Consider the following 21795-nt stretch of genomic DNA (forward strand, 5'->3'; position numbering starts at 1 on the left):
GTATCAGAGGAGGATGCAATTTGTTTAAAAATATTGTTGCTGAGAGAGAAGAAATGTGATGGTTTTGAAAATGATATGAATCTTTTAATCATGGCAAAAATTGACGTCATCATAGTCACGAGATTGGTTTCATAAACCCCGTGATTCATGTGCCTGATAATATATAGACTACATACGTACATTGTCAATTCAATCTCTTATCTTATTTTACTGATCAATTTGCCAGACAATAGTGTACATCATTTTGAATAAATAATTATTGTACAACCTACAAAAAAAACTATCAATTTGATCTTGATATTATTCATGATGCATTGATAAAGTTTCAATGAATTTGCCTGATCTAATGCGATTTTTATTCGAATTGAAATAGATTTTTTTTATTAGATTCAATCTTATCAACTAATTATGGACTGTTATTATATCTCATAAGCCTGGTTTTCATTAGTAGAGTTAGTGGTAGAGTTTTCTGGGCAAGTACTAACAATCTTGTGAACTCTTCCTATGAAAACGTTCATGGTAGAGTAGAGTCACTAGTTTCTAGTAGAGTAGGATGGGATAGTACTCTTCCACTTGCCTTCCCCCACTACCGCTATGAAACTAGTTTGTGCCCTAAAGTATTCGAGCTAACTCTACTCTACCACTACTAATGCTAATGAAAACAGTCTCGAGCTAGAAGAGTAGAGTAGAGTATTGACATTTTAAGGTTAGTTTTGTTCACTAGACAACACACTTTACCTACTATTCTCAATTGTAGTGAAAACAGTTACTCGACCAAGTAAGTAGAGTAGAATTAGCTCGGTAGAGTTAGTATTTCAGTTACTCGACCACTAACTCTACTAGTGTAAACCAGGCTATAGTATGAGTAACCTATGGCTAATAAAAACGCTAATTTGGTTTCTAGTTTGGATAATCAACTTGCATTAGTAAATTGCATGTGATTCCAGTTCGGATAAGAATTGATCTTATTGCTGATTTACAGCATGTCTGTCGATTTTTGACTTTTGTGCCCTAAAGTAAATTCGTATGGCTTTTGTTGGTGGGGAGTCCCTTGCGGGAAGGTCCCACCGCCTGAATATATAATTTAAGCCGTCAATGGGCCTTACGACTGTCATACTTCAGCCGGGACCGACAGTTTAACGTGTCCATCCGATAACACGGGAATGATCTGTTTAAAAAACTTTTGGTATTGAGAGGGTTTGAACCCGGGATCTCTGTGCTGCTACGCAAGCACTCTATCCACTAGACCACGGCTTTAGGGCTTTGTGCCCTAAAGTGGCTTATAGACTGGGAAAGTAGAGATGGCTAGTTACTGGCGGCCAGTGGTTTTCAAAACGTCATATTACAAAACATTTTTGTGTGAATGGAAGGTGACGTAAAGTAACTTGCCGTTTCTACATTCCTCGTCTATAATGAATGATGTTTATGAATAGGTTGTGTTTTGAAATAACATTAAGGCTAGGCACACACCAGTTAGACAAGAAAAGACATGATCAGACACGTTCAGTCACAATACTTCAAATAGTTGCTTATGAAGACGTGTCTAATTGCAATGACTAAGACTGGGCACACACCGATTAGTCAAGACAAGACTAGTCACGTTTAGTCACAATACTTCACATAGTTGCTTATGAATACATGTCTAATTGCAATGACTAATCAGTGTGAGTTGCGTCATAAGTAACAATGTGAAGCATTGTGACTAAACGTGACTAGTCTTGTCTTGACTAATCGGTGTGTGCCCATTCTAATCGGTGTGTGCTGCTTCATAAGCAACTATATGAAGTATTGTGACTGAATGTGTCTGATCATGTCTTGTCTTGTCTTGACTAACTGGTGTGCGCCCAGCCTAAGGGTGTATACACAGGTCAGGCGTTCCGAGTTCCGCGTTCTTGAAAACTGAAGCTCATTATTGAATTAGTACCAGAGGTAGATTATCATATCTTATCATTAAATTTAATTGATACTAATAATGATAATCTGCAATATGATAATGACAACCTAATGAAATTAGATTTCGTCAATTTATCTGCAATTCAGAAATCCAACTAGAACGCTTGTATTTGACCACCGCTATTTTGTCCATAGAAAGTACGTGGACCACAGAACGCTTGCCGTCTTTGCGTGCACACACCTTATATAGCTTCACTGCGTTGCGGATGATCAGCGGTCTCTACCGACTGACAAGATCCTAATGCTACCTTAACAAATATTGGAATAGAATTCTTACAATAATTCATTTTTTATTTTCACACACAGTGAATTCTGTGTTTTCACACAATTCACTTGTAACTGTATTTTTGGGAATTCATTCATCCATTCATTGAATCGTATGGTCCGACGCTAACACCAGCCTTGAAATTCTTCTCAGGAAATAAAATAATAATCAGGTCTTAGACCCTCGTCTTCAAAACGTAAAATATCAGTTTCAAAAATAAAAATATTCAGTTCTTCTTCCAGAGTCACTCACAGTTCTCCTCATAGCTGCTTTAACCAGTCTACAGCTCTGTTTGTGGCTTCATGCAGCTCTCTTAGGTCTCCCTCAAAAGAATGGATTGGACACTCAGCAGTTATGTGGCTCATGGTTTGTGTTTGGCCACACTAATCTGACTGCTGTAGGCCCCATCTCTTTTGCTCCAGAGCGCATCGCCCTTTTCCCACACGGATCCATCATTTTTTGGACATAATTTCGTTATGTTTTCAGTTTGTCAAGTACCTACTTTGACCGTTCCTTGAGATACTGAAAGAAATGGGAGGTTTAGTCATTCAGTACGTCAATTTGTCACGAATGACGCATCATCTCGTCCGAACTAATAAGATGATTAACTTGAAATTTTGCATATATATTCTTAATATACCGAAAATGGTTATAGGCTTATTTTATATTCTTCAAGATTTCAGTTCGTCAAGATTTCAATTGGACCCTTGCGGAGCACGGGTTACCTGCTAGTATATAATATGATTCTATATCCACTTAAAGAGAGGACTTATCAGTTGATGAACCGCTTATCCTCCAGATTTATTTAGCGTATGGCAGTATACACAACACATTTATGATCACAAAATTCGAAAAAAAAGAAAACAATAGAAAATTCATATATAAAACGAATGAAAATATCTTAGTCACTTTTGACCTGGAAATTAGAGGCATGCTTCCAGGGTTTTTAAGTAGGCTATTGATGCTGGTTTAGCCACCAGGAAATCTTCATGTGCACCCGTGTATGCTGATCTGGGACACTCCTCCACTATGTGTCTCACAGTCTGGACTGCTCCATACTCACAGAAAGGGGAGTCAGCCTTCCCCCACTTATGCATCTGATAGACACATCTACCATGATGAGTTCGTACCCTATTCAATGCCGACCATGTTTTACGAGGCAAATCGAAGCCTGGGGGCCTTCTGGCTACAAATGGGATGTCAATGTTCTGCTTTGCTGACCACGCTTGTTGCCAGGCCTCAGTTAAACGGAAACCTGAATCTAAGGCTGTAATTGCCGTCCTAACCGGTGGCTTACGAGATTGCAGGCGGCTCTGATTGGCATCTTGTATATCCTCATGTATTGGCAGGCTTTGATTTTCCTGTATCTTCTTGTACTCTCTAGTGAGGGCATTCATGCGTCGAAGATTTGGGGGTGGGATGTGACTCAACACCGGGAGCCATTCCACAGGGGTAGATTTCAGAACACCACCTATCATTCTCATTGAGTTATTTAGCTGAACATCAACCCTATGAACATGAGAGCTATTCATCCAGACTGGAGCACAGTACTCAGCAGCTGAAAAGACAAGGCTTAGGGCTGTAGAGCGCAATGTAGATGCTGAAGCTCCCCATGATGTTCCGCAAAGTTTTTGCATAATATTGTTTCGGGTTTTTAGTTTTTCTGCTGTCTTTGTTAGGTGCTCTTTGAATGAAAGTGTCCTATCAAGTATCACGCCCAAATATTTTGGAGCCTTAAGGAGATTTAAGGCTTCTATTCTCGAATTGAATTCTTAGCTCTCTGTTAGCTTCTCTATTGTTCAGGTGGAAGCATGCAACTTCTGTTTTGCTGGCATTTGGTTGGAGACGCCATCTTCGAAAGTACCTACCCATCTCTCTCAAGTCATCTGTAAGAATTTTCTCTGCCTCTTCAAATGATTAACACTGTGTTGATAATACCCAGTCATCAGCATAGCCATGTTTTCTAGACAAGGTTTCTGGCATGTCAGCAATATACAGACTGAACAAGAGAGGGGCAAGAACTGAGCCCTGAGGCAGACCATTCTTAAGTTTTCTTTGTGAGCTTATATCAGATCCAATGATGACTCCAGACAAGAGCTCCCACTAATGAAGGATATGTTGAATCCACACCCCTTAAAAGATTGAGATCTAGGCATTATCTCAGATTGGCGGAAGTTGAGAGACAAGATATTAAAGAATTGTGGCGGCAGGAATGGTTTCATGTCAACATTAAGAATAAGACGTTGGTGGAAGACCCATCTGTGCCTTTGCCAGGAATGGATTTCAAGAGGAAACTTTGGTGCAGGTTGAATAGCTTTCGTACATCTGCAGGCAGGTGTGCTCAAGCACATACCACTTGGGGCATAGCCACTGACCCCCACTGCACCTGAAGATTTGCAGACGATGCAGCACTTGCTAGATGACTGCCCACTATTCCACTATTTCACCTGGCGGATGAACGAGCCATGTCATGGCTGGTGGGGACTGTGGGAGAGCTTGGCATCTGACCTCCCAAAAAGGAAGAAAACCTGACGAGACATATTTATGTTGAACATTACAATCCCTATATGTACATTTTATTGAAATTGAAAAATTGAAATTGAAATTTATTAATATAATCGATGAGTGATGATTCTTTTGCAGAGTTTAATGATCTGTTGGAGGTTCCGAACAAAATTAGCATTTTCCATCAAAATATTAATAGTTTACGTGAAAACTTTGATCGATTTTCCATTTACTTACACTCTTTAATAACTAAACCAGCTGTCATTGTTTTATCAGAGATTTGGATATCGGATTTTGAAACGGATTCCTATCAATTGGACAGTTACAATCAGTATACGAAATGCAATAATACGTACAGATCAGGTGGTGTACTAGTGTTTGTTTCGAAAAAGTATTCGGTTACTTCAATACCGTTAGATATGATAGCAGCCAATGCAATCAAGGTTACTCTTGTTCTCGCCTCTGGTCGCAAATTCTCTGTTATCGCTGTTTATCGTCTTCATTCAGTATCTGTGTCAACTTTTATTGAGCAGCTTAACGATATTTTACCTTCATTCAATGATAGAAATTTAATGCTAATAGGCGATATAAATTTATGCTTACTTGAATCTTCGCGAATTGTAGACGAATACCAGACTTTAATGAGTAGCCACGGTTTCACGCAACTATTAAATTCTCCCACACGTGGTAATCGATGTATAGATCATATCTATCTCAGGTCAAGAGACAATATATTATCTGAGACCCATGTATTATCTTCTGGTCGTAGTGATCATGATGCAACTATCTGCCTTTTGGATTCAAGTTATTTTCTATCAAATGTCAAACTGTTTTATTATACAAATCAGAAAACTAAAACTATTGATAGGACTTTGCTTTCTAATCTGTTGAAAAATGCAGTTTGGACTGAATTTTTCAATACAACTATTAACAGACTTATTCATTTGTCTGTCTATTTGTGTATTTTATTACTGAACTGGGCCTGAAAAGAGCATAAGCTTTATATCCACTGGACTTTCAGAAAGCAACTGGAACTTGACATGCTGAAAACTGGACGTGATCAAGTTGCCTACACGGTTCTTGATCAACTGATATCTTGATGAAGTGAATATGCCCCGTGTTTCTTTCAAATTGTATTTTGTTTTATTATTTGGGAGCTGGAACTAATAGTTTATTGTTTGCTGAAAACTAGACGTGATGAACTGAGATCTTGATAATAATAATAATAATAATTTCTCTGATTGCCAATGAATTGCAACCAGAGGAGTTTATTGACAAAACATTTACATAATTGTTATATTATACATACAATATTGCTTATACTAAACTTAGTTCCAATTATGATACTACACTATATGAAGTAATGAAGTGAATATGCCCCGTGTTTTCTTTAAAATTGTATTTTGTGTTATTGGGAGCTGGAACTAATAGTTTGTTGTTTGGTTTGCAGAGCACAAGATAGTGATAGTGGGTCTGGACAACGCGGGCAAGACGACCATCCTGTACCAGTTCCTGATGAACGAGGTGGTGACCACCTCGCCGACCATCGGCTCCAACGTCGAGGAAGTCGTCTGGAAGAACATCCACTTCATCATGTGGGACCTGGGCGGCCAGCAGTCGCTGCGAGCTGCGTGGAGCACTTACTACTCAAATACTGAGGTATGCTATGCTACCTACGCTGACAGATCTATGTGAATTCAGTGAGATTATCAATGAGCTCAGTGAAGTCAATGTATCAGTGAGATTATGTACCTGAGATTATTATACCTATTGTTTATTGTTTTTGAAGGGACGGATTCAAGGATCCAAAGGTTCAAAGAACCCCACACGTCAATCGAAGCTTATTGTGTTCCCAAGTAGTATGTTAGTTAGGCAAACCAATACCTGTGTCCTTTAAAAGAACCGGGAGTTTTTCCCTATGCTAACATCCCATTCATCATGGTTACTTGTCGCAATCAAATGTGATATGCTTAGCAGTCTCTTCAGACTGATTAGTCCTCGTGACCCACGTGAGTTCCACTCCTGACCTTCTATGAAGGTCCTTCCGCTGAGAGATGGGACACCAAACTGCCTCTAGGGCGCCCGGCCACCCTTGACTCAGCCTCTTGACCCGCATTTGTGCCTCATTTGTGCCTGGAGTTTCACTCATCTCTGGTCTCTTGTGTTTTTCATTTTGCCCCTCCCTACAGGGTGGAAAGCCTCACAGGAAGTTTTGCCTAAATGGCCGCCCTTCTGTGAGCAGTGGTGAGGTTTGGTCTCTCCACCCACAAACTCGTGACCTACGTGAGCTCCACTCCTGGCTTTTTTGTAGGTCCTTCCGCTGAGAGAGGGGACACCAAACTGCCTCTAGGGCACCCGGCCACCCTCGACTCAGTCTCTTGACCCACATTCGTGCCTGTAGTTTCACCCATCTCTGGTCTCTCAGGGTCGCCATCAGGGTCTCCACCCACAAACTCATGACCTACGTGAGTTCCATTCCTGGCTTTTTTGTAGGTCCTTCCGCTGAAGGAGAAGTCGCCAAATTGCCTCAAGGTCACCTGGTCACCCTCGACTCAGCCTCTTGACCTTCCGCTGAGGAAGGGGCGGCCAAGTTGCCTCAAGGTCACCTGGTCACCCTCGACTCAGCCTCTTGACCTACATTTATGCCTGGAGTTTCACCCATCTCTCTAGTCTCTTGGGTTTTTCTTTTTGTCCCTCCGAAACTGCCCTAATGGGGCAGATCCCGTGGGTTTTAAGGCAAGGCAACTTCTGGAGTTGCCTTGGGGTCCCTTTTAGTCGCCTCCTACGACAAGCAGGGATACTGTGGGTCAATTCTGGTTTTCAACACATTCTTGAGTACGATGTTCGACTCAAAGCTCCCCCAACCCACAGGGGGCATGCAACCTATGCTGACAGATCTATTTGAATTCAGTAAGATTATCAATGAATTCAGTGAAGTCAATGACTGAGTGAGATTATGTCAGCATTCCTTACGAATTACATCTGTGTGTCTCATTCAACCAATGCTGACATTTTAATATGGACGATAGGGTGTCTCAATTTTGTGAAGAAAGATTAATTTGCTACTGCAATACTGAGGTACAGTCCGGGTTCTGTAGATTTGCCTATCGGCTGAAGACCATTAGACTACAATACTACCCGTTCAAAAACATTCAACATTTTTACTTTCCTTGCCCTATTACCATAGGTAAGGAAAGTATTGCTTTCCGAAAAAAATTAAGGTACCCCAATTTCCAAATTTCTATATGTTTCAAGGTCCCCTGAGTCCAAAAAAATTTGTTTTTGGGTATTGGTCTGTATATATATATATATATATATATATATATATATGTGTGTGTGTGTCTGTGTACACGATATCTCATCTCCCAATTAACGGAATGACTTGAAATTTGGAACTTGAGGTCCTTTCACTATAAGGATCCGACACGAACAATTTCGATGAAATGCAATTCAAGATGGCGGCTAAAATGGCGAGAATGTTGTCAAAAACAGGGTTTTTCGTAATTTTCTCGGAAATTGCTCCAACGATTTTGATCAAATTCATACCTAAAATAGTCATCGATAAGCTCTATCAACTGCCACAAGTCCCATATCTGTAAAAATTTCAGGAGCTTCGCCCCATCAATGCAGATCAGGCTTCAGATACAATTGAAACGAAAAAAATCAAGTGGAGTAGATTGAGCATGAAAATCTCTACAATTAATGTTCAGTAACATTTCCACCTAAAATTGAAAATAAGCTTTAAATTCGAGAAAATGTGGTTATTCAATTGCAAATTATTGTTTATTCTATTAAATCATTCACTATGAAGAGATAGCAGAACTCATGTGTGTCTCCAGCGTTATTGCCCTGTCACCAGCTGGCTCAAATATTTGAATAGTAGACTTGAGATGCGCGGGAACACTAGCGTCAGGTGATCAATTTTCATAACGGCAAGGAAAGTTGTGTGAGTGCGCCACACCAGATTTTTGAAAATGTATCTTTCTCCATAAGCAACAGATGCTCTTTCGTATCTTCTCAAAAGCAACATGTTGCATCCGAATAGATACACAAAGAGCTTTAATGTATCTTTCCATAAGCAACAGATGCTCTTTTGTATCTTTCCATAAGCAACAGATGCTCTTTCGTATCTTCTCAAAAGCAACATGTTGCATCCGAATTGATACACAAGGAGCTTTTAGGAGTTACGTCCTTCTAGCACAACACAGCCTATCAGCTGACATTCGTTCAACGTGCTCTTTCCATTGTTGGTGATACGTTGCAGCTCTCTCATTCATGAAGAGTCTCTGTGTCAGCATACCTAACGAACAGGGGCGAGGCGTCACTTTTTGGCTCAGTCATCTCCAGGAACAATTCAGTTGTAAGTGCGAATGAAAGCTGCACCCCCCCTCCTCACTTAGAAGATAATTATGTTCCACTTCATACGATTATTCATAGAGCAAGATAACATCTAGTATAACAGTATAAGATAAACTTACTATTCAAAATCCTACCTTATTTATACTGGATTACTATTAAGCTAGTTGAATTGAATTATTAATTAATGATAGATACAGTCTTAAGCTTAAGAACACTAGAAACAATAATTCAATAATTGAATACAGAACAAACGGTGTTATTCAATCTAATAGTAATAAATAAGTTCCATTACTCAGTACTCAGTAGGCTAATTGAAATCCAAATAACGTTATTGGAGTCCACGCCGCGTCACTAACCATTAACCGACACTAACCGCGACACACACACACACTATTCACACTAGTCTATTGCTTTTATCTATCGAGTCTAGATCAGATACAGTTTTGCAAACTAACACCCTATTTCCTATTATCAAACTAAATAATTATCAAAATATCAATAATTAAAAGGACCGGTTTTCGAGCTCGGGATTTAGCTGTTACTTTCAATAGACTCAGAAATTTGACTGTTCCAAGCGCTACGACTACGCCCCATTTTAACCCAAATTTCTGACTTCAGAGTTGAAAAGTCTAGATTTAGCTGAATATTAAGCTCGGAAACTGCCCTTAATTATTAAAATAAATTTGGAAAATTGAAATTAAATCATAATAATTATTAATTCATTAACAAATTGCAAACAAGATAATTATATTCTATCATCGTACGGTTTGCAACACTGGTGCGGAACAGTGGAATTGCAGAAAATAGCGATGTCTTTGACCGTTTACTACACCATCGTGAGAGGGAGAGTGGGAGAGTGGTGATGCAGAAGAGTGGTGGTAACCAAATGGTGCTAAATAGCATTACTGGAATCGCATATTTTTGAGAATCACACTGAACGGATGGAACTGATGATGCACTATTCTGCTATTCAAACTTGGCGCGCTCGCCAAAAAACTATTAGCTTTTGGTTTCTTCACCTATTTTTGTATTTTTTTATAAACATTTCAATTCGATTAAATGATAATACACATTACATCAACTTCTGTCCAGTCATCGGCGAATCCAAAGATGACCAGACGCCTCGCCTCTGCTAACGAATTACATCTGTGGTTCTCATTCAGCCAATGCTGACATCTTAATATGGACGTCTCAATTAGGGTGTCTCAATTTTGTAAAGAAAGATTCATCTACAATACTGAGGTACAGTCCAATGTATCTTACCATAAGCAACAGATGTCTTTCGTATCTTCTCAAAATCAACGTGTTGCATCCGAGAAGATACACAAGCAGCTTTAATGAGCCTATCTTTCCATAGGGTGTCTCAGTTTTGTGAAGAAAGATTCATCTATTGCTACACAATACTGAGGTACAGTCTGGATCATGGAGCCTTGCCTGTCGGTGGAGGGCCACTTCACTACAATACTATCCGTTCAAAAACATGGAACATTTTTGAAAATGTATCTTTCCATAAGCAGTAGATGCTCTTTTGTATCTTCTCAAGAGCACCGTGTTGCATCCGAAAAGATACACAAGGAGCTTTAATGTATATTTACATGAGCTACAGATGCTATTTTGTGTCATCTCAAAAGCAACGTGTTGCATCCGAAAAGATGCACAAGGAGTTATAATGTAGCTTTCCATAAGCAACCGATGCTCTTTTGTATCTTCTCAAAAGTAACTTGTTGCATCCGAAAAGATACACAGTAAAGAAAAACAGTTGCATATTGGAATAGCTGAAGAATGAATGCAAACCTTTTTGTTCTTAAGTTTGTGGAAGTTTTTTGCAAGTTGTGTTATGATGAATGATTGAATAAATAAATAAAATGACAATGATTGAGTTCAAGAGAGATTGCGGTGCATGCACCGCTTCGACCAAGTGACAAGTAACCAGAAACCACTTGACTGGTGCACAACTACCACTGAACGAATATGGAACTGGTTTACAGTCTTTGGCGCGCACTTTTGGAATTAATCGTATACAGAGCCGATTGTAAGGTGTCATCAAAATAATCATCTCAATTATTATTGATTTATGTTTTGAAGAATTTTTTTTTTTAATTTATAATACAAGCAGAAGCTTGTCCAAGCCATTATTATTTTTATGTATGTTGCAATAGACCTTAGCAAAAATGTAATGTTGGTTACATCAGGTGAATAGCATTATTTTAGACCTATGTTTTATTTTCAAAACAAAGATGTTTAGATTCATTAGTTCTCATGAAAGCCCTAATTTTCCCCCCTAATCTAGTTTTTTTTTTTTTTTAAATTAATGATGGCTCGTGCTGTCATAATGAAATTAATATCGGGGCACCGAGCTTTGCTCGTTATTTATTTATTGATAAACAGAACTCAATTCTTTAAAATGATTGGGGAAGGACTAACAGGCACAGCCCAAAACTGTTTCTTCCCCGAATTTTAATTTATACACTTAATATTCCAAAAAGTAGGTTATGTTCCATATACTTGAATTCAGGTGAAATTTTCAGTCCAAATATTTGAAAACGTAAAAGTTCTAATTTAGATTGTTTACATACCAAATTGAATAACAAAATAACACTCACTGATCACTTAGAACTGTATAATAATGATTAACTTTGAATATTATGATATATATCATCTCATGTCAACAAATCAGATTACTTTATTTTGATTGAGTCAGTTAAAATTTCTAGATTTCTCGCGAGATACGGTAAGCTAATTGATTACGCAGCTGATCTCCCACACAGGAACACGCATCTTCTATTATCGACAGACGACGAAATCATCATCTGTTTTTCCAAGGATGAATTTTCATGTCCTTTAGCGAGTTTTCCCAGGGATGAGATCTAGTGTCGAATATCGAATTTTGATATAATAAACCTACTATATTCCAAATTTCGGGAAAATCGTTAGAGCCGCTTTCGAGATCCGTTGAACATGAATAACCATATTACCAGATATAAAAATAGAAAAATATAAACAGATATACAGAAATTGCTCGCTTATATAATAGGATTTTCGAAGAGTAAGGAGAAATAGATGTCGATAACGATGATGATTATGTAAACGTGAACGTTTTGGAGACAACATAATTGGCCTAACAGCAGACGACCAAAGCTTTAACTCTCGACCAATAGGAGCGCTTTGATCCTGGTTACCAGTTTGTGGAACATACTTTTCGAGCGGTGCATATGATCATGAGTCATGACCCACTCCACTCCACTCTGCTCCAAGATGGCGACCGGATACTGAATTGTCAAAAGCTCTCACCGAACGCATTCTACTGTCCTTGGTCGAAGTCGTGCATGCACCTCAACCTCCCATGAACGCACACTATGGGTCATATGAATAAACGTTAGCAAAACCTTTTGCTCATGCTCATCAAAAAATAAATAAATAAAAATAGTTTGAGCATTTGCTCAAAAGTAAAAGCTTTTCCTCAAAATTGTATGAATAAACTAGAGCATTTGCTCAACTTTTAAAGCAAATGCTTCAAAAAAGGTGAGTCTACTCTGGAGCAGCTTTTCACCTTTTGCTCATAGTAAAATGGCTCAACTAATTCCTGTGAGTAAGAGGAAACTATACCAGATACGATCACAACCAATAGTTGAGAACTATAAAACCCTTTTTAGATTCAACCATGATATAATATCACCATTATTCCTACATAAGAATAAATACAAAAGATAACCTATCCGATATAAAGATAGCCATCACAAAATAGGAAATAGGCATTCAAGAAGATGAGAGTGTAGACGATTATAAGAAGGCTATTGATATTATAAGATTATGGTGGAGATTATTATAGAGATGACATTTTTTCACGCTATTATTTCAAAATTCTAAACTCAACTAACCTAAAACTCAATTCATAAATAGAAAACAGAGCAGACGACGCAAACACAAGCGGTGTCTCCTACTTGCATATTTAGCGCTTACGTGAGCTATAAAAACAAAGTAAGGCCATAAAGGCGAATGAATCAGCTGATGAAAAATCTTTAAAATACGTGAGCATTTGCTCCAGAGTTCAGGAGCATGAGTTAAGAGTATAAGGTAAAGCTTATTCATATAAAAATGAGCAAATGCTTATGCTTCTACCTAATGTTCTTGAGCAAAACCCTATGCTCCATGCTCATGCTCATGAGCATATGCTTTGGTTTTATTCATATGGCCCAATGTCTCATGCAATTATGAGAGACAAATGAAGAATTTACTTTGTGTGTGTGTTGCAGTTTGTGATAGTGGTGATCGATTCGACGGACCGCGAGCGTCTGTCGGTGACGCGGGAGGAGTTGTACCGCATGCTGAACGACGAGGAGCTGAGCAAGGCGGCCGTGCTCATCCTGGCCAACAAGCAGGACATCAACGGGGCGATGACGGCCGCCGAAATCAGTCGCCAGTTGGATCTCACCGCCATAAAAAAGCACCAGTGGCACATACAGTCCTGCTGTGCGCTCAGCGGAGAGGGGTGAGTGTGCTACTAAACATAAACATACCAAAATATCGATATTTTCGATCTATCGGAAGCAAAATATCGATAATACCAATAAATCGATTTTTTTCTCTCAAATTTATATTATATTCGTCAGGCACTTGATCTTTACTCATCATATCGCTGGATTATTCGATATAACTTATAGGCTCAACTCACACTTACGCGACTCAGGTCGAGATGAGACTCGACTCTAGTCGAGAGCATGTGTTTCCAAATGGTGACAGTCGCGGAGACTAGAATCGACTGGTCTGAGTGTCACCATTTGAAAACACATGCTGTCGACTAGAGTCGAGTCTCTTCTCGACCTGAGTCGTGTCTAAAACCAGTCGACTCTAGTCTCCGCGACCTCACGACTGTGAGACTGAGTCGAGCGTCGAGTTGCGTAGTACCTTGCATTTCTAATGAAAGTGAAGTTATGTTTTATTAATTATAAGATAAGATTAGATAAGACAATAATTAGATAATATATCCATAATAATTTTTATAAAATTTGTTACATGCTAAGTAGTGACGAATTAGATCTTATATTTTCAATAAAGTAAGGTTAGTAGATCGAGTAGCATGGAACTGAAGTAGTGACAATGAGCAAAAAAGTCGTAAGGTATCCTCGACTGGAGTCGTACGATTTGAGTCGAGGTAGTGTGAGTTGAGACAAATACCTGCAAGATAGCGTCTCTTCAACCTTTTCCCACCTTGTCTAAAATTCATAGAGAGCAAAAGAATGTATTTGAAAATTTGAGCACTATGATCAGTTTGATCATAATTTGGTCACCCCACGACACCATGTTATGGGTGAAGCACTAACTTGACAATTCTCCAGTCAGTAGACTGTGGCGAAGAAATGTGTAATAATCACGAATTACATTTATCATTTTATAAAAATTACTATCTTTAGATTGCTTTCTCCTGCACGAATACATTATTGAAATCTGTGTTGGAGATTCCTCATCGATCTCTGCAACATTTCAACAATGATTTTTTATATTTAATTCCAAATTTTCTGTTTCATTGAATATTATTTTCTTATGAAATTTTAATTCATTAAATACTATTGACCGAAATGATGAATGAATTAGATGAAATTGAATTAAAATGTTGGATTTATGTTGAGTAGAAATTGACAAATATTATGGGCATGGTGGAATATTTATTTCAACTAATACGTACTTTGTTCTTTTTTAGGTTATACCAAGGCTTGGAATGGATCGTGAGCAGGTTAAAAAGAAAGTGACATCCGTTCATTTACAACGAATAAATGGAATTCTGTTTTGAACTGTATTTAAACAGAAAATTGTGAGAGTGTTTCGAGGAACAAAAACTGTGTTTTATTAATAATTGTACAATTATTAACGATATTAGAATAGTTTTAATGGAATTCGTCGAAGTGCCGTTTCAGTACTTTTTAGTTGTGAAATTGTGATAAAAATAGTGACAAGGAGTTGGTTGATGAGTGAACAATTATTAAAACTATGAACATTTTATGAGGATCCATCAACATTTCAGTGTGTGAGTGCGAAAAATAGGCTAATTGTATGCTGAAAACTGTCAAGAGTTTGAAGTATCTATTGAGTTATTTCAGTGAATACTATCATTGTATGAGATAAACTTTTTAACTATAAGCAGAATGAGTTGATAAATCAAATCGAGTAAAAATAATAAATTAATTTTCTATAAAGCAAGGTTGTTGTGCGTGTTTAGTCACCAGTATATTGATAGCAATTTATATTAAGTGATTAAAAGTTACGCAACTGGATTGATGTCACTTTTGAGGTTTGGGTTGCGTAACTTTTCGATCTCTCTGGTCCGGTTGCACAAAAGACTGTTGAATTTAACAAGGATTAAATTCCACGAGACAAATAATTAGAATAGCTTTCTTTTCAAAGTTGAGAATCATTTAAGATAAGTCTTTTTGAAAATAAGTCTTCTCCCATTGGTTTTCGTGGCACAAAACTGCAATTTTAATTCAACAGATTCTTGTGTAACCAATCCTATGTATCAACTTATCAATTACCTTATTTTAACAGCGGGATGTTTGAATTAAATTGCCCATGAAAAAAGGTTTCCACACGGTAGAATTGGATAGCACCATGAACCAAGGGTTATGTTTAGTGTGTGGTAGTTTAGTATTGTCGGTTTGAACACTGTCTCTGAGAGAGAAAGCTATTTCAATCTGTGTCAGACTTAGGGTGCACGCATAGTGAAGAGGTTTTCATATAATTGAGACCTTTCGAGGAGCAAAGACGCGCTGTTTTTTATACGCGGCTTTCCTTTTTAGGGCAAGACCATATTTGTGGTTTTTTCAGGCGGTGTTTTCAGAGTCGGCAGAGCAGGAAGCTCTCCGATCAGCTGATGGGGTTGGTGTTTAAAAATTTGAAAATTTTATGTTAGTGACCTTATGCTCTTTGATGCGAGGAAACCGAATCTGGAATCAAATTCGCAAAATTCTTCACTTGGATATGGCGTTTGAAAATTTTATGTTTGTAACTGCATAACACACTCTGTATAGTAAGTGGGGAGCCAAATTTGGCTCCACATTTCTCAGATCAAGCTTTATCTTTGGTGAAAATTTTAGCCAAATCTGATATACTTTTTGTTTTTCAAAAGGGACGATGGTCCGTGGTTTTTACTTTCCTTGCCCTATTACCATAGGTAAGGATAGTATTGCTTTCCGAAAAAAAATTAAGGTACCCCAATTTGTAAATTTCTATACGTTTCGAGGTCCCTTGAGTCCAAAAAAGTGGTTTTTGGGTATTGGTCTGTATGTGTGTGTGTGTGTGTGTATGAGTGTATGTGCGTCTGTGTACACGATATCTCATCTCCCAATCAACGGAATGATTTGAAATTTGGAACTTAAGGTCCTTCCCCTATAAGGATCCGACCCGAACAATTTCGATCAAATGCAATTCAAGATGGCGGCTAAAATGGCGAAATGTTGTCAAAAACAGGGTTTTTCGCGATTTGTTAAGCTTTATCAACTGCCACAAGTTCCATATCTGTAGAAATTTCAGGAGCTCCGCCCCATCTAGGTAAAGTTTGATTTTAGATTTCCAATTATCAGGCTTCAGATACAATTTAAACAAAAAATTCCAAATGGAAAAGATTGAGCATGAAAATCTCTACAATTAATGTTCAGTAACATTTTCACCTAAAATTTAAAATAAGCTCGAAATTCGAGAAAATGTTATTATTTAAATTGCAAACTGTTGGCAACTGTTGATTCTATTAAATCATTCACTATGAAGAGATAGCAGACCTCGTGTGTCTCCAGCGTTATAGTCCTGTCACCAGCTGGCTTAGATCTTTGAATAGTAGACTTGAGATGCGCGGGAACACTAGCGTCAGGTGATAAATTTTCATAACGGCAAGGAAAGTTGTGTGAGTGCGCCACACCAGATTTTTCTGATATTTTTGTGAGAAATAAAAATCAATCAAACTTAGTAACCTTATGCTCTTTGATGCGAGGAACAAGAATCTAGAATCAGATTTGCAAAACTCCTTACTGTTCACGAGATATGGGCGTTTGAAAATTTTATGTTTGAAGCTGCATAACTCTGCCTATATAGTAGCTAGGTGTGCCAAATTTGGCTCCGACATTTCTCAGGTCAAGATCTATCTATGGTGCAAATATCAGGCAAATCTGAGATACTTTTTGTTTTTCAAAACGCACGATGGTTTTTCTCATATTTTTGTGAAAAATAAAAATCGCTCAAAATTAGTGACCTTATGCTCTTTGATACGAGAAACACGAATCTGGGATCCGTTTTACAAAATCTCTTACCGTTCAATGAATATGAGCGTTTGAAAATTTTATGATTGAAGCTGCATAACTCACCCCTTTATAGTATCTGGGGGTGCCAAATTAGGCTCCGAAATTTCTCAGGTCAAGCTCTATGGTACAAATATCAGCCAAATCTGAGATACTTTTTGTTTTTCAAAACGCACGATGAAATCTTTTTGAGAAAATCAAAAAGTAATATTCAGATTTGGCTGAAATTTGCACCATACATAGAGCTTGACCTGACAAATGTCGGAGCCAAATTTGGCACCCCTATCTACTATACTGGGTGAGTTATTCAGCTGCAAGATCTAAGCATGATAATAACTAGAAGTAATCACTTATATATTTATTGTGCTGAATTTTATTATAATAAATTCAGCTTTCAAGATGATTTCAATTCAATGTACTGGGTCCGGCAGTCAAACCTGACGGTTTTTGATATTGGATAAATTAAAAAGCTGTTGAGATATATTTTATATATTTTTTCTTATTGTAAAGAGGAGAATTGGAAATTACATTTAGTATTAAAAAAAATTGAAAAATAGCTTACGGCGCAAAAATTACGTCATTTAAATGTTGACCACCATTTTCTGTACACTGTACGAGTCTCTTGGAAAAGTTCGTCATGACTCTCTCCAACGTTTGCCGCGGGATCTCACGACGTTCTCGCCGAATATTCTCCTTCAGTTGATCCGAATTTCTTGGCTTGTCAACATACACTCTTCCCTTGAGATACCCCCACAGATAAAAGTCACAAGGGGACAAGTCGGGAGAACGTGCTGGCCATTCAATGTCACCCCTGAGCGAGATCAGCTTGCCTGGGAAAAATCCTCTGAGTTGAGCCATGGAGGCCCGCGAGGTATGGGCAGTAGCTCCGTCCTGCTGAAACCATACCCTCCTGAGAGGTATGCGGTGGCGACGTAACTCAGGAATGAGAAAGTCACGGATCATGGCAACATAACGCTCTGAGTTCACTGTCACTGTATGGCCACCCTCTTCAAAAAAATAAGGCCCTATAACTGTTGACCTACACACTGCAGCACAGACAGTTACTTTTTCACAGTGAAGAGGCCGCTGATGAAGTTCCCGTGGGTTATTTGGGGCCCAATAACGGAAATTTTGTTTATTAACACATCCATTAAGGTGGAAATGAGCTTCGTCTGAAGTCAAAACAATGATTCCAGGGTCTTCCTCAATCTTTCTTAACATGGTTTCAGCAAAATTAAACCTTCTACCAAAATCTCCTGCTTGTAACTCTTGAACAATAGCAATCTTGTAAGGGTGGAAGCTCAAGTCGTCATGAAGAATACGTCTCACAGACCGGTCGGAGATCCGAAGAGCTTGGGCGTGACGAATGGCAGAGCGACGAGGGCTCCGTTCAAAAGCATGTCGAACAGCCTCAACGTTAGCAGGAGTTCTTACCGTTCGAGGTGATCCTCCTCTCCTTCTTGTGGTTCCAAACGCAGTGTTCTGAAAGTTCCGAACCCACAGAAGAATTGTGTTTCGTGACGGGATCGCACCACGAGGGGGAATGTTAAACCGTATACGGAAACTCCTTTGCGTTAGAATCACAGAATCATTATTTCTAAAAAACGTCTCGACTACAAACGCACGATGTTCAGCGGTCCAACGCTCCATTGTTACTGAACTAATGAACTTCCACTCAAGGTGAACAAGATGGCGCCCATCCCCACCCGCCCAGTCACCCCCACCACCACCTATCCCCACTTAAAAACCGTCAGGTTTGACTGCCGGACCCAGTAGAAATAATATCGTATAAAAAAGGAACTCTGGGGAGATGTTTGAACAATTTAGTTCAGTAATGAATTTACATAATTGAGGAACAACAATATTCTGATTTATTGATAACTGGTTAAAACACCAAGATATTAGGCTACATCAGGTATTTGTAACACAATAACATACAAGAGTATTTACAGCACAGGTTTACATTCATTGTAAAGAATACAACTCTCAAGAATTGACAACATATATTTTCTAAACATTAAAGTCAGTCATACTAGAAATACACATGTTGATCTACAATGCGAGATTCACTTAAAATTGTCAGCATCGGTTTTGAATGGGAAGTATTCATGTTATCTGTATAGAATGCTGACAGTTTATGGCCCCAACTATAGAATTGCCTCTTAAGAGGCTTTTAGGCTTTTCGCTGTTGCGAAAAGATGGACACTTGCTCCTTTCTTTAAGCTTAATTCTGGGCCGTGGGAAAAATTATTGTGAAACAAAAACAGCAAGAAGTTAGCCTAGAGTAGCCTGGTGGGTAGAAGAGAATAGGTTGGCTGGCAGTAACTGGTTCCAAAATATTGTTTACCACAACATTCTTTAGTCACACTTTGACAGGAAACTCAGAAACAGTTGCTTCAAGTAAGGTCAGAAAGATACTGTTCAGCTAGGAGATACAGAAGCCTGGAAAGAGCTGCTCTATGATACGGCTGTAATGTGTTGCATGTGGGTTGATACAGTCTTCTGATACGGAACTGGGCTTTCAGCCATCCTTTTTCCCCATATAACCCTATATGAGCCTCTAATTTCCTTATCCTCAGTCCCACACACCTCCCGACCCCCTTTTTGGTATCGTGCCCCAGACCCCCCACCCCCCCTCTGAAAAATTTTTATCTTCCAGTTGGATCCCTCTTCATAAGAGAGAATCATTGCACTGTGCGGGGTAACCCCCCCCCACCACCTAGTTCTGAGATAAATGGACCCTTAGTCGAAAACTTATATCCCTCTTATCTCTGCTTATGGTGTACCTATCTCCCCCATTTTTGGAGGCAGCATAGAGGAACCTCAACCTCAGATTTCTATCAGAGTAGGCTCCCCCCCCCTCCTGTGACTGCCCCTTTTTGCGCCTTAAATTCCCTTTGAGGTTCCCTGTGGGTCCTTATCTCCTTTCCCCCCTCTGCAAGGAGCCATTTTCTCTCCGGAAAAATTATCGGAGCCCCAAGAGGACATAAGTCACCCATACTTGGTTACCCCTCTCGAACCCCCCTCTCCTGAAATACACATAAACTTCAATAATTCTGATCCCTGGGCCCTTAGTGCTTTGCACCCCCCCCCTCCCCATCCTGAGCGGCGACGGCCAAGGGAGCGTAAGTTCCTGGCCAAACCGCAATCCCCCCCCTCTTCCCCCTCTTCAAACCCTAAATAATAGTCTTGACATTGGCCTCAATTGATCTTGCATAGTACACCTGTGCTTATATGAACAGAAAAAGCTGTAATCAGTATTATTGTTTAATTGTGAAATTTTATTGAGATGGATGTGACTGAATGCTTATAGGGAATAAACTGGTGGAAAGCTTTAATTTATGTGATATAGTGAATATTTAATCAGTATTAGAATAAAAAAAAATCAATATTATTATTATTTAATTGTGAATTTATGTTTAATGTATGAGACTGAGTCCTGACAGCGAATAAACTGGTAGAAAGCTTTAATTTGTGTGATATAGTGAATGTTAATTGACAGTGTTCCTGATGGATGACTCTGAATCGATGAAAGGTCTGGACAGCATGAGTGAGAGCGTGATGATTGAGGGTTTTGGCTATAGAGTCATGAGGAGTGATCTGGAGACCTTAGATAGTGATAACTGGCTCAATGATGTCATAATAAACTTCTATGGGAAGCTTATTATGAAGAGAGGAGACAATAGTGGTAGGCAAATATTTGTATATGATACATTCTTCTTCCCTATACTACTGAACCATGGAAATAACCACTTTGAAAGATTGCTGAAGCCTGGCAAGATTTTCGAAATGGATATGATACTCATACCAATATTCTATAAGAATCACTGGAGTTTGGTTGTGCTGAATAATAAGACAAGTGAGCTCAGATATTATGACAGCCTAGGTGGGAGAGATAAGAGATTGGTGATTGAGAGAGTGAGTGATTATCTGGCTTGGGAGGCTGAGAGAGAGGATTGTGGTGGAGGAAGATGGCAAGAGACGGAAGCTGCTATGGTCCCGCAGCAAAGAAATGGACATGACTGTGGAATCTTCCTCTGCAAATTCATGGAGTACCTAGCCAGACCTGCAGAGTTTGATTTTGAGCAGTGTGATATGAGGCGATTTCGGGGAGAGATCAGGGAGGAAATAATTGATGGAAAGTTGAAGGAGGAAACTGTGGCACGAATTGATCAAGATTCTGAGCATCAAAAACCTAAGGAAACTGAACGAATAACGATAAAAATGCCATTCCAACCGCAAGAGTGTGAAATTTGCAAGTTATTTTTTGAAGCTGCTGGTGGAAGAAATGGGCTCGTGAATCACACTCTGAGAGAGCACAGCAGGAATAATGATGATGGCTCTGGGGTGGCACCTTGTGATGACGAGGTTGAGGATGATAGTAATGCTTGGATGCGGGGGATGATCCTGGCGGTTAGAGGGGGCAGTGTG

The 21795-nt window shown here is 39.0% G+C and overlaps 1 protein-coding gene across 2 annotated transcripts in view; it reads left to right on the forward strand.

The window, feature by feature from the left end:
* Positions 1 to 15273, forward strand: part of LOC111057871 (ADP-ribosylation factor-like protein 5B) — a 36514-nt gene extending 21241 nt beyond the window's left edge. For both annotated transcript variants that reach the window (XM_039424781.1, XM_039424782.1), the window contains exons 3-5: positions 6174 to 6382; positions 13336 to 13571; positions 14781 to 15273. In XM_039424781.1, the coding sequence (XP_039280715.1) occupies positions 6174 to 6382; positions 13336 to 13571; positions 14781 to 14829 (494 nt within the window). In that variant the 3' untranslated portion in view covers positions 14830 to 15273. The remainder of the gene's footprint in view (positions 1 to 6173; positions 6383 to 13335; positions 13572 to 14780) is intronic.
* Positions 15274 to 21795: the final 6522 nt, after the last annotated feature.

This window comes from Nilaparvata lugens, chromosome 3, assembly GCF_014356525.2.
Source record: "Nilaparvata lugens isolate BPH chromosome 3, ASM1435652v1, whole genome shotgun sequence".
Lineage (NCBI taxonomy): Eukaryota > Metazoa > Arthropoda > Insecta > Hemiptera > Delphacidae > Nilaparvata > Nilaparvata lugens.